General features: G+C 38.7%; 1 protein-coding gene across 1 annotated transcript; it reads right to left on the bottom strand.

Moving 5' to 3' along the window:
- Nucleotides 1-2,211: 2,211 nt before the first annotated feature.
- On the bottom strand, nt 2,212-12,419 carry tspan1 (tetraspanin 1). Its single transcript, XM_078561066.1, has 8 exons — nt 12,258-12,419; nt 8,771-8,848; nt 5,706-5,912; nt 5,061-5,135; nt 4,341-4,439; nt 3,555-3,695; nt 3,387-3,470; nt 2,212-3,041 (listed from the first exon to the last, which is right to left on the bottom strand). The coding sequence occupies exons 2-8, from the start codon at nt 8,825-8,827 to the stop codon at nt 2,985-2,987; spliced, it is 720 nt and encodes a 239-aa protein (XP_078417192.1). The 5' UTR covers nt 8,828-8,848; nt 12,258-12,419; the 3' UTR covers nt 2,212-2,984.
- Between the last annotated feature and the right edge of the window lie 1,285 nt (nt 12,420-13,704).

Below are 13,704 nucleotides of genomic sequence, written 5' to 3'. Positions count from 1 at the left end.
AGATTAGATTGTTCCAGCTATGGAACGATTGTGAAACAAGCATGAGAATTTTAAAAATAACGTGTTGCTTAATTGAAAGCAAACATAATCCACTGCGCACAAGTGTGAATGAAGCTTGACGTAAGGACATTGCACAAACTGGTTACCAAAAACTGCTGCTGGAGTAAGTGAGAGACATCAGCCAGGACTAGATGGGAATACTCAAATCTAGAGAACAAAGGCATGAATGAAGGTTTCAGCAGATGAGCTGAGGCATGTGTGGAGTTGGGAAATGTTAGAGATGGCAATAGGTAGTCTTCCTGATGTCATAAATATGTTCTTGGAAGCTCTTGGGAGGAAAGTTCAGCCTCACAATTACCAAGGAGAGGGAAGTGTTTGTAGCAGAACCAAAGACTATAGCTTTGGTATTCTCAATATTTAACCAGAGGGAATTTCTGCTCTTCCAATACTGGAAGTCAGATAAGAGTCTAATAATTTAGTGACAATGGAGGAGCCAAGAGATATGGAGTAGGACTATCTGTACATGTGAAAAACCAATGCTGTGTATGTTACCAAGCAGCAGTACGCAGATGAGAAATTGGGAGCTAAGGATCAATCTTGTGGCAGGGGCAGCAGTGGTAATGGTGCAGGAGTGAAAAAGGGAGATTCACTGGCTCAGATTTAGTTAAGAATGGAATGAGACTAGTGCAGTCTGTCAGATGTGGTTAACTATGCCAAAGGCTGCAGAAAGTTTCAGAAAGACAAAGATAGCTTACCTTGTCTGTCAATGTTTTGAGACTTTGATAAAGCCATTTCAGTTCTGATGCAGGGGTGGAAATTTTTTTGGAGGGATTGGAAACATAAGTTCTGAGGAAGATGGGCACAGATGAGGTAATACACATTTTCAAAGGAATTGAGGCAGTTTTCTAGGACTGTGGAGTCAACAATTGGTTGAGAGGGGTGGCAGTGTAGTTCTGAAAGAAGAAATTGTGGGGTCCCTAGGTTGGAAGATGGAGATACAATTCAAGCAATTGATGAACACAATTGAAGTATGTAAACCATGAAGTTCCTGATCTACTGTTAAAATTACCTTAGATCTCTATTATAGAGGGCGAGACAGAACTGCTAAAATCCTCATTCCTTTCCAAGTGCCTACAGTGATTAAGCTTTGAGAGAGTTTTGGCCTTCAAGTGTCTATAGACAATTTGAACAACCAGCAACAAGCCTTTTGTGGGTTCAAATAAAGAGCATTATTTATTTAAACACTGAACCCAAAACCTATTACTACAGCACTCAGTCACCCTTAAGTACAGTCAGAGAACAATGCACTTTACAGGTTAAGCAAAATGGTCTTGTGTAGATAACACAATTTAGGATGTGCCCTCAGACAGGGTCATCTGACCTTTTGATTGGCCAGCACATTCCCTCAAAAATTAGGAATGTAACATTCCCAGTAATGTAGCTCCAGCTTCTCCCTACTAAAATCAGTTACTACTTACACAGGCTAATCCAAACCAGACATCACTATGTATTGTACATAATGAACCCAAAATGGCTCTGTAGCTATACACTGGTACCAAATACCAGAAATTAATTAAGCCAGTATATACCAGGAATTAATTAAGCCAGTATACATTAACTTCTAGTCAGCATCATGGACTAAAAAAGCATTTCCCTATTCATCTCTGCTGACATACCTTCCTAGTTATGAAACCCATTTCCTGGGCCACTGGTAGCAGTTTGATGCAAGAATAGCATGTTTAGGCTACATAAAAAGAGTGAACCATGTGTTTTCAAAGATGGCAGTCTTGAGGACTCAGTTATGCTCTTAACCCAGTGTGCTACTTTTGTAGTCAGTATACTGATAATTTGAACATCCAGAAAGCTTCAAGCTGCCATGGTGGGCTTGAACTCACAAACCACTATATTGTATCTGTATCCATGGTAAACTGGAATCTCTTGGGGAGTAAAAACTACTGACAAATATTAGGATATATGTTGTATAAAGACAAAACATCAATTTGAGTCTAAGCCATGCCTAGCAATTCAAGAACTCCCAGCAACATTTCAATTGATTTAATTGTATAGGTGACTACTTTCACACTATGAGATGTGGGATAGGTAGAGGGAAAGACACAATCCAATCCCACACAAAAGTTGAGAATGCTTTCTCCCCTCCAACCTTTTAGGCTTTACTTTGAGAGTTTAACAAACATCTAAAATGAAATGCCATACTGATAATGTTAGACTTTATTTGCTTAAATTGTCAAGGATTTACCTATACAAATTCATTTCCATTTAAAAAAGTTTTATTGTAGCTATTCTAACTATAGTTTTGGTTAGAGATTACTAGTATTTGATGGCATATATACATAAAAGCATATTACAGGTTAAAGCCTGCATTCCACAAAACTGTCCAGTTCAAATAGATGGCAAAAGACTCTCTCCTCAATTAAAAAATTAAGAGACTTTACGACAGGACAGCTTTTACCAAAAATTGCAAGTGCTGGTACCATGGTCAGTGCCATTTTGCTCTGAACTGAGATAACCTTTAATGCTGCAGCCAGTCAAAAAAAAAAGACCAAACAGTTAAAGCATGGCAGCCATTACTCAATTTTTTTGCAAATCTTGTGAGCTGTAAAAGTGGAAGTCTTAAGGGAACATTCAATCATGTGTATATAAGGGGGTGGCAAGGTTAAAAAAGATAATCTTTGTCAGAAATTAAAGTCACAGTGTAATCAGCTCAAAGGATGTTGACTGGTTTGCCTGAAAATCTATTTCAATTCAGTAGCTTAATAACTGCTGAACAGAAGATCTGAGTGCAAATTTAATATTTACATTTGTTACTGTAAGAAAGCATAAATTTTAAATGTCTGAAGACCATTCAACCTCATGTATCAATGATGCATCATATGGCACTGTTTTCATGGGTATCTGAAGTTCCATTATTCTCCCAGACAAGTCCACATAAAAGTTGCAAGTCTTGCTATGTTCACTTTCACACTTCATTCTTTGCCATCAATCCTGCAGTACAAATACATGGAGACCACCATTGCAGCAACCTGGAAGAGATGTTTGCATAACAGCTTAAATGATTGCATTTGTGATTTACAAAATATTCCATTCCATCTCCCCTACCTCACCCCACAAAATGTAAAAGTGCAAAGGCAAGTTCTTTAGTTTTGATTTTAACTAAGGTGGAAGCTACTAATCTTACTTACTGATGTATATTTAGTCCTATAGGTGTGACTAAACAAAAAAAGCTAAATATTTTGATTTCCTGGAATGGAGTTTTACATTAGGCAAATTCAATAGAATAAATACCATTTATTCCATTATTGCAAGCCTTTGATTTACAAAATTGAAATTTTCTAAACAATTTTTAAGTTAAAGACAAAGCATCTTACCTCCAGTGCACAGATTCCTGCTGCAATCCCACCCACAATGTTAGCATTCTCTTTCAGAATGTCAAAAAGTTGACGAAAACATCCCTAAACAAGAATTTAAGTGAGTTATAGCAATACATTGAATTAAGAATGGCCATGAAGTGAGCTATAGGAAAAGGAGAACTGTACCTGCACACGGCTTTTAATTGCTGCATTCTCATTACAGACACTTGTTGAATTGCAACAAAATTGTGGAAAGGTTTGGTTGTGATTGTTGAAGTAATGTGAATCACTAAAATCCGTGTAGTTGGTAAAGCCACAACACTTCAGCTATAATGACAAGAGGCAAGAGAAGAGAAAGTGATATTAAGTACCAGGGGTATAATTCCTACATTAGAGCTTGTAGTTCTAGAGATACTGCCAAAGGACATAATTGGACATACAAGGAGGTTGAGAGATTAGAGCACATGTCAAAAGATGACCTGCATTCTCCAATGGTTTTCCAGCTTCTCACACATCATCCCATCTTTGATAACTTTAATGATGGCTACTGGCTACCTAAAGTTCTTCATCCCACCTTTAAAGGCGAGTGAGCTCCAGCTTAGATGTCTGCAATTCCAACTGCTCCTACAGGCAAATACTTCCAGGGATCAAAAAAAGTATGCCTAGCTCAACATTTAGAAGTGCTTTTCTCCCAACACCCCACCTTTTTATATTCAGATCCTATCAAACTTTCTACTAGAGAGTGTCTTAGCCACTGGACTAATGTATTCCACAATCCAAGAGAGCGCTCTGGTTACAGTTGAAGATAAATCTCTAGTCAAGTTGAACAAGCAGCTACAGACCAATTTGCAGAGAATGGGAACAGGAGGTCAGCCCCTCAAGCCTGCTGTCCATATAATAGCTGACCTAGAACACTCAATTCAGGATAGGCTGCAGAGGCAGTGAGAACAAGTAATTTACAAAAATAATTACTTCACTCATTGTAGTATTCCAGATGCCAGTCACATCCTTTTGTCTTCCATAATCATTCTTCAGTACTGGAATAACCCATGCACGAAGAAGGCTTTCTGCCTACAAAAGTAATGTGAAGCCTTTAAAATTTAGACATGGCTGCAGTTCTCAACTAAATAGAAATGAGAATGACAGAGTGAAAGATCAAGTCAAATATGTTCACTTAAAAATGTAGTTTGTAAAGGGTAATTTTGAGTGCTGAATCTTCTGTTCTAGTCTGGGCCCTCATTTGGGGATGCTCACCCAGCAGAAGATCAAAATCAAAAACATTTTGCCATTAAGTTCAGCAGGAGTCAAGGGTGTAGATGGAATTTAGCAACCTGGTTAATTGAAGAAGAGACAAATAATTTAAGCCTCATTAAACTTGTATATAAAATGCAGATAGTTGTGCTTGTTAAGACTTGTTTAATAGCTTAATAAGTATTATTCAGAATAAGTGTTCAGAAAATGTGGAGTTTCAGGCATGTGCCATCTATATACCACTTGAACTGAAATCAGTTAGTGACAGCTTCCAAATGTTAATTTTATTTCAGTTACAGAACATGGAATGCATGCAAGTAGGAATAATGGCAAGTGTTCAAGTAATTTGTTGGCTGAACGTTTGTAATGTAGTGGTACAAAAGATGCATGCAAGTATTTTGCAAATTTCATGGTACAATTGGATAAAAGATTTATACTTACAAAGGAAGAATACACCAAAGCAACAACTGCAGCAGCAATCTCAGCAATAAAGATGATCAGAACAATGGTAAAGAACTAGAAAAATGAAAATATCAGCTCAGCAGAAAAAATCTCATGTTCTAAATCACCTGCTATTGTTAATATGTTAACTCTACAATTACCTACACAGCACAGGTCTGCTTTGGTTAACAGGGTCATGCAGTGTTCTAAAGTGGATGCTGCCAAGAGTGGTCACAGATATTCAAGAGCAAAAGTGTTCAGTTGAAAATTTGAAATTGCTTTAACCATATTGCTCAGCTTTTAAACTAGCAACAGGAGTAGGCAATTTAGCATCGAGCCTGTTATACTAATCAGAGTTGTTAATTTGTAGCTCAAACATCCTTTACCTAACAAGATCATTCTTGAAAGTTTCAATTGACCCAGCAGTCAGTCACTACCGTATGGAATCCTTATCACAATACATCTAGATTAAAATTCAGAATAGAGGGATTGATTTTTAAAAAGAGAAAATAACCCATTCAAAATTTCCTCCAATATTCAATTAGCTTTTAGCAATCCATTTACTAGCTCAACTTCTCTATCCAAAATGGATGACCTCACTGCCAGTCACAAAAACATGGTATTGGGATAGAGTTTTATACATACCAGTATAAGCAGACACTTGCTTTCCTTCTGTGCTCCACAGCATCCCAAAAATCCAAGGAGGACTAACACAGCACCAACTGCTATGCAGAAGTAACCAATATTGACAAATTGCATTGCTTGAGATGATACAGGGCCAATGACTCGTACAAAAGAACTTCCATCCACACTAACCCATATTCCAACACCCAGAAGAGCTCCTCCAGCAAGCTGAAAAAAAAAGTGAAGGCGACATTAATTAAGTTCGTTGGTGATCAGTCAACATATGCAAAAAAGTTAAAAATTAAGCTTAATCCAAGATAAGCAACTCAACATTATACAGCATGGACAATAGAATCAGAGTGATCAGGCAATAGGCTGAATGGCCTCCTATGCTAGTTTAGCCATAAGCATCGCAGCTAGTCCCACTCCCACCCCTGTAGCCCCGCAAATCTCTTCAGAATTAATTTCTTTTTAAAAGCCAATCAAACCTGCCTTTGGTCACAAAAGTGCAGTCCAAGTCCTAACCACTCCTGCTTAGAATCAGTCAATACTCCAGTGGAGGCCAAACTAGTGCTGCATAAAACGTTGATGACTTTCCTACACTGCGCTCACCACACCCCCAGGCTTCTGCACTTTTGATATCCCTTTTATTCTTTGCCTCAGGAGGGCATAATTTCAGAATTTGTGGATGGCAGAAAGCTTGTGAATCAAGGGGAAATAGTGATAGACTTAAAAAGAGGCTATCGACACATGGCTTTCTGCCATCCACAAATTCTGAAATTAGGATAGGCAAGCTAGAATTGGAGAGGAAAGGCACAGTGGGAAATATTAAGTGATCAGAACTGAAGCAGAAATAAATCCATTAAAAAAGGACAAACTAGCCAATAATCTATATTTATCCCCAAAAGAATCTGGAGGGTTGTGGTTACTAGGCAAGATAGAATCAACATGGTTTTATGAATGTATTTGACAAAGCTATCAGAGTTGAACTTGCCAGCCAAAAGGTTTGATAAGAGGTAAGTATTGGATTTTCAAAGGCATTTGATAAGGTGCCAGACACTAGTTGCCACAAGATTAGGGCAATGCATTGCTTTGATTAGGATTGGTTATTTTGCCCATTAAACAGGCTATTTTTGATCAAGATTGTAATAATGAGGTGCCACAAGGATCAGTACTGGGGCCTCAACTATAAATAGTTCAAGATATGACAACTCGAGGAGCTGAGGTGTAATCTATCCAAGTTCACTGGAAAGCAAGCTGCCAGGAGGATGTAAAAAGAGACTGATGATAGATTTGAGTACAATCTTATCTGAAATTCTACCCTTTGATGGTAATAGAAAAAAGAGAATGGGAAATGTAGTATTTAGAGGGAGTTTGGTGGGGCCCTTGTACAGGGGTCAAAGTAGCAGTATTAGGAAGGCAATGAAATACAAGGATAAGAAGGATAAAAGGGGTTATCCAATGGAGGATTAGAATGGAACAATTCTACAGGTAAAGAATTAATTATTGTCTCAGAACCATTGCCCTGGCAGTGCCTAGAACTAGGTTCCTAGTCTCAGAGCAAGGGAGTCAGCCATTAGGGGCTGACAGAGAGAAATTGGATCTGGAGAATAGTGAATCTTTGGAATGGGTTTCTCCAGTGTAGTGGCACTTCTAAGATGGAGATGGTTGATTTTCGGGATGTTACCATGAAAATCAAGAACATGGCAAGAAGAAAGGATTGAGGTAGAACATTGACATCATGGAAGATCAGACAACTCTAAGATATGGTCAAACAATTAGGAAAGTGAGGAACTCAAAAGCAAGAATATATGTGTTGCAGGTAGTATAAGGATTTTTATAACAATGCACAAATAAAACAGGTAATGACAGAAATAAGGTACTTTCCCTCAAATACTGAGGAAGCAAAAGTTAGGCATGGCATTAGAAAATAAATAAGGTATTAAGTTGGGGAAGTGGGGGGGGATAATGTGTAAGCTAAAATACAAGATCCCTGGTTCAAATGGATTGCACTTGTGCATCTTTAGTTTGGGGGCAGGGTGGTTGGGGAGAAAGAGGGGGAGAAGAAGATAGTGGCATGAAATACATAAATGATTCATTAGAAAGTGAATAGTGCTTGGCGACTGAAGATAGCTTTTTAGTCCTATCTTTTTTCAAACAGCTAACACATTGACTAACAAACAAGAGTAGTTTAGTAGATATACTTTATTCCTCCCCTCCATAAGGTCTTTTAAGGTTAGAGCAGGGAACAGGTGGAAGGACAGTAAGCTAGCTACAAAGAGTGTAACTACTTAGGCTAGGCTGGCAAAAGTGAGAATTGGTGTTCTTCAGGAATCAGTGCTGGGGCTACTTAATTTGCAGAAAGTTAGTTTTTCCACAAAATCAAAAGTTGCAGGGGCACTAAATTGGGAGTTATAGTTAAGAATGTGGCTAAATACAAGGGTATTTAAAGCATTGAACAAGTATAATGTTGTGGGTTTTGGTAGGAATCATAGAAAAAATGCCTTTGGATAATGAGCCCAAATAAGATTAAGAATACAAACTATGATTAGTGATGAGTCAGTTTCTTGAGGGATAGAATTGTCATGTTTAAATTTGCAAGCCAGTGGTTGTGAACAGATTTAGGAGTCTTTAATTGAATATTCAGAAAAGGTTTCATAAAGCTAGCTCAAAGGACAGGCAATAATCATTAAAATTTAGGAGAAATTATGATTTTACCTACAGACTGGAATGCATTACCACAAGGAGGCAACTAGTTTTAGAAAGCACAAAAGAGGAAGCAATTAGAGGGGAGAGTTTGCTTAGAAGGAGGAGGAGATATAGAGCACAAATGCTGGCATATGCCAGTTGGGCCAAATGGCCAGTTTGCACTATACACCCAAAGTAAACTTCATGTTAAAGCAGATACAAATCAAATTTCATAACGATCAGTAGCAAGAGGTTTATTGTATTCAAGCCAAATAAATTATGCAAGGGCTTAACATTAACACATCCAGCTATATAAAAAGTCAGCTTTTCCCAATATTATTAAGAAATGCTCAATAGTTGAAGGCAGAGTTCAACCAAGTTAACTGTAGTGTACTTACAAAGATGGAGAGATTGAATAGGATCATCATAACTTTCACAAATGTAAAGCACCCCATTTTCACTTGGAAAGTGAAGACCTGCAATGACAGCAAAGTCAAATTTTAAACCCTTGTTCACATTAGCCATAAGTGAAACCAACATGGATTATGCCATGGTGGCATTCCAAATCTGTTCAACCATCCAGAAAGATCAAGTGTCCTTTCAATTGCAGTATTTGGTGGTTACATTTCTAGGGTCTTTGTTTACAGAATGATGGTGTTCCTGTGAAGAGCTTCTGAAGATCTGGCCTACATTTCCTAGTTTAATTTCCTCATACTGGAATGTGAAGGAATGCCTTTCAGATTTGAAGCTCAAGTTTTTAAATACAAGGGATGAGGGTCAGTGGCCATAACAGGACTTGCAATGTTTTATAGGATCAGCATTTTTAGGTTTTGACTGAGGATGCATAACAGGTCCAGCTAATTTTGGACACAATTCCATCTTCAGCAAAAAAATTATAAAGATTACCTAGATATTTGGCATCCATATTGTAAATTAAAGCATAAATTTTAGCTTCCTTTGTACATATTTTTACCCAATTTTGTAGATATTGCTAACAGTCTCAGGCATTGTATGCCAGTTTGAACTATTTGTTCACAGGATATGGACAGTTTTTCTTCATTTGTTCATGGGATATCAGTGATGCTGGCTTGGCCAGCATTTATTGCCCATCCCCAATTGTCCTTGCTCAGAGGGAATTTAAGAGTCAACCACATTTTTGTGGGTCTGGAGTCACATGTAGGCCAGACCAGGCAAGGACAGCAGATTTCCTTCCCTAAAGGAAGGAAACACATTAGTGAACCAGATGGGGTTTGTGACAATCAATGGTTTCATGGTAGTTAGATTTTATTGAATTCAAACTTCACTATCTGCCATGGTGGCATTCAAACCCAGGTTCCTAGAGCGTTGCCCTGGGTCTCTGGAAAACTAGTGACAATACCACTACCACCATAACTGCCCAAGAAGAGCTGCCTTCTTGAACCACTGGAATCCAAATGGTGTAGGTACATCAATAGTGCAGTTAAGGCCAGGATTTTGACTAGTAGTAAAAGGAACGAATATAGTTCTGGGTGAGGTGTGGTGCAGCTTGGAGGGAGTATTTACTGCCCTTATCCTAGGTGGTAGAGGTTGCAAGTTTGGAAGGTGCCATAGTGAGTGACTACAGAACATCTTGTATATAGTACACACTGCAGTCACTAGTGGTGCAGGGAGCAAATGGGTGCCAATCAAGCAGGCTGCTTTGGCCTGGATTGTGTTAATCTTCTTGTGTTGTTGGAGCTGCACTCATCCAGGCAAGTAGACTGTATTCCAAAACACTCGACTTGTAGATGGTGCACAGGCTTTGTGGAGTCAGGTGGCAAGTTACTCACTGTAGAACTCCTAGCCTCTGACCTACTCTTGTAGAGGCAGTATTTCTATGGCTAGTCCAATTCAGTTTCTGATCAATGGTAACCCCCAGGATGTTAATTTGGGGGGTGGTTCACTGAAGTTGTCAAGGGAGATGGCTGTATTCTCAGATAGCCATTGCCTGGAATGTGGTGCGAATGTCCCAGCCCAAATCCAAGATGTCGTCCAGGTCTTTCTGGGTAGGGAAAGAGTGCTTGCTTTCAGTATCCAAGTGGAGTGGTGCCAAACAAAAATATTCCCACCTCTGAACTTAGGAGAGGTCATCAATGGCTGGACCCAAGAACTCTTGAGAATGAGATGATTGACCTCAAATCGTTGTGCTAGGCATGACTCCAACCATTTTCCTCCCCCCTCAAAATTCCCATTGATATCAGTTTTGCAGGGGCACCTTGATGTCGCCCTCAAATGCTGCTGTCAAGGACAGTCATCTCACTTGAGATGCTGAAGGCTTATGGGAAAGTCCTCAAGCTTCAAGAAAAAAAATTGATGATAAGATTTAATTATCTTCAATTGAATTTGACAAATAGTCCGTTTGTTAACTATTGTAAGGTACATATTGTAGTCCAAAGTCTGTTCAATGGAAAGCAGGATTTTCTTTAAGATTGACTTGTTTACATAAAGTCTTGCCGATTGATCCGATATTGGAAGCTGGAAACTCGTTCAAGATTGAACTGTCTTATGATGCAAGTTCCTAGAATGGGAAGTTATTTAGCAGCTTTAGTTTGTTTCTCAGACGAGGCTCGGAATTAATTTTTGCTCATCCTAGTTCGATACATTTGAACGGCTGAAGTCCTTGTACTAAAAAAAAAACCCAGCAAGTACGATATATCCAAGACGTTATTAGAAAAGAACCTCTGCCAAAAAAAAATCACGCGAATAAAACTTGCGGCGCGCTGAGGTGCTGCTAGGCATGTCCCAGTGGTGGACGTGGAGGCCAGCGGCAGGTGTACGGGTCAAGCAGCTGCTTTGTCCCGGAACGCATCAAGCTTTAGGGGCTATCTGAGCGGAGTCTTATCCTTGACTTGAGCCTCCATACAGTTGGAGAAGTTGGGTTTACAACGTTTAATTTCTAAGTTGAAGATAAACCAGCTCTTTATGGACGTGTTTGGCAAACTTAGAAAAGCCAAATATATTCCCGTATTTACATACTTCGGTTGCTGACATCCCCCTCCCTCAAGAGGTTAGTTAAAGCAAATACTGACTATTTGCATTAACAAAAAGGGCAAACATGCAGAATGAAAGTCATGGCTGAAGTAGTCGTTTCGTGATGCGCACAGCGCTTCATATTACAGCTTGTTAATAAAAAAAAACACTGCAGCATTTGAGTAACGAATCTATTACGTCCACCCACCCACCCCCAATAAAGCGGAACAATCCCCTTCAATCGAGTTTGGAGAGCGGAGATAAAAACAAAAAACTACTGCGGATGCTGGAAATCCAAAACAAAAACAGAATTACCTGGAAAAAACTCCGCCGATGCTGCCAGACCTGCTGAGTTTTCCCAGGTAATTCTGTTTTGGAGAGCGGAGATACATATGCCCACCTTCTGAAAAAAAAAGCCCAACCTGGAACTCCTGCTTTAAAATCAGAGCTCTACATTTCACCAGGCATTAGTTCACTATATGGAGATATTGGGTAGGATTAAAAACTTCCAACCGGCGCTTCAGTCGAGGGAAGTTTCTTTAATTCGAAAGTGTTTTATAGTAACTTTTGAAACAAGTCTTGATCACAAGGTAATCCGCATTTAACAGGTTTTTTGTATGATTGCAGGCCACCTTTTGTATCACTGACGTGCAGTCGGAGGATTTCAAAGGTGTAGCTTGATTTTACACGGAGGATTATTTTATCTAAAACAAAAGGACTAAGAAAGTTGTACTATGTAAAGTCAACATTTATGAACAATACTACGTACTAAGTAAAGAACGAACAATGTCAGATTTTCAGACTAAAACATAAGTTATGACGTTTTAGATTTAAATTACGAAAAATAAATTCATTTCTCAAAACGCAACCTCAATAAACGGAGTTTATGGAACATACCCTTTTTAATCCAGGTACGGTTTAAGTAGATTTAGCACAATTCACCCACTTCGAGCAACAACTGTTTGTGCAAGGACAACAAATACCTCACCTGGTTACTACATGGCATTTAAAGGAAGCGTTTTTAAGTCGTGATTTAATTGACATAATTTTTAACCAATTGCCCTCGTTAGCGGGTTGGGCCTTCTAGGAAAGACAGCTTCAATTTACATGCCAGACCAGGTGTCCACGCCCTCTTGTGACTAGGTGGACGTAAAAAAACCGAAAACTTAAATACTGACGTCGTGTCACATCTTTTGTATGACTCATGGAAAATGTTCAAATATAGAATCAAATCATCATAATGGGCCTTCTGATAATTAGTTCCAAGATCTGAAATTCTTCAGAGCAATTTATGTTTTCCTTACAAGTACAAAATTACTATAAAACTCAAGCTACAATTCTCACCACTTATCAACATAAGAGCTTGTCTTCCCTCTTACACTAAACTTAAATATGTACTCCTCCATTCACAAATAACATTGATAAAGTTCATCACTACCAAGTACAAAAGAAAACCTCAAGAAGTTCCCCAGAATTTCTCACTTACATCATGTCTCAAAGAATAGTTATCTTCCTTAACATAGTGCTTCCAGGGTCCTAATAGGTCAGCAATCTTCATGATTATAGTCTTCCCAACAGTTCCAAACACTTCCTACTCTAACTGTTCAATTATGTCAATTGTACTAGTTCATATAGCCCACAATCCTCTTTTTAAAAATGTGTTAATTGACATATCTGTTTCAGCTGGGTATATGTTCACAACTACAAATACAAAGAGAGGGGGATATTCCTTATATGGTCAATAAAAATATATACCAATAATGGAAAAACTTTGGATGCTTAGCCTGTTCTTCCATCACAAAATCCATCATCCTTCTTGAATGACACCAGAGATTTTGGCTCCATTGGAACACTGTCAATCACTCTTTATATGAAAATTTCTTCACTGACATCATCCTAAACTTTCTTTTAACCAGTTTGTACCTATGTCCCCTTTTATACAGTCATAGGTTAACTGGAAGTAATTCCCAAGGTTAATGTTTTCTATAAATCTTTTCCCTAAAAGTCACACATTTTTCAATCTTTTCTTGTAACTCCAAGTCCCCTATTGATCAGCTTTGTTGGCTACCTGCACAGAGCACCCAGTTTTCCTTGGGTCACCTGTCCTCTAAAGGATGAGCTAAAAGCAGCATTAATGGTATGCCTAAATAGGGCATTGCTTCCACATACCTCCAGCTATTCAGCTATGACAGGCATACCACCCACACACAGTATGCACAACTACTGGCATTCTTCCATCTCTCTTGAAGGATAAGGTGGCTCACAATAGAAGGGAGCAGGACAGATCTGATGGAGGACAGTATTTCCTACATTACCTGGGTCCTCTTGAGGTGATCATGCTCCA

Source organism: Cetorhinus maximus, chromosome 17 (genome assembly GCF_964194155.1).
Source record: "Cetorhinus maximus chromosome 17, sCetMax3.hap1.1, whole genome shotgun sequence".
Classification (NCBI taxonomy): Eukaryota; Metazoa; Chordata; class Chondrichthyes; order Lamniformes; family Cetorhinidae; genus Cetorhinus; species Cetorhinus maximus.
This window is presented reverse-complemented; position numbering and strand designations above follow the sequence as displayed.

Bases quoted from the DNA above. Each gene is read 5' to 3' on its own strand.
- tspan1 (XM_078561066.1), bottom strand. From the start codon at position 8,827: ATGGGGTGCTTTACATTTGTGAAAGTTATGATGATCCTATTCAATCTC. The intron at 3,471-3,554 runs GTACAGTTCTCC...ATTCTTGTTTAG, and splicing joins CAATTAAAAGCCGTGTGCAG to GGATGTTTTCGTCAACTTTT. The intron at 3,042-3,386 runs GTAAGATGCTTT...CATCTCTTCCAG, and splicing joins CAGGAATCTGTGCACTGGAG to GTTGCTGCAATGGTGGTCTC.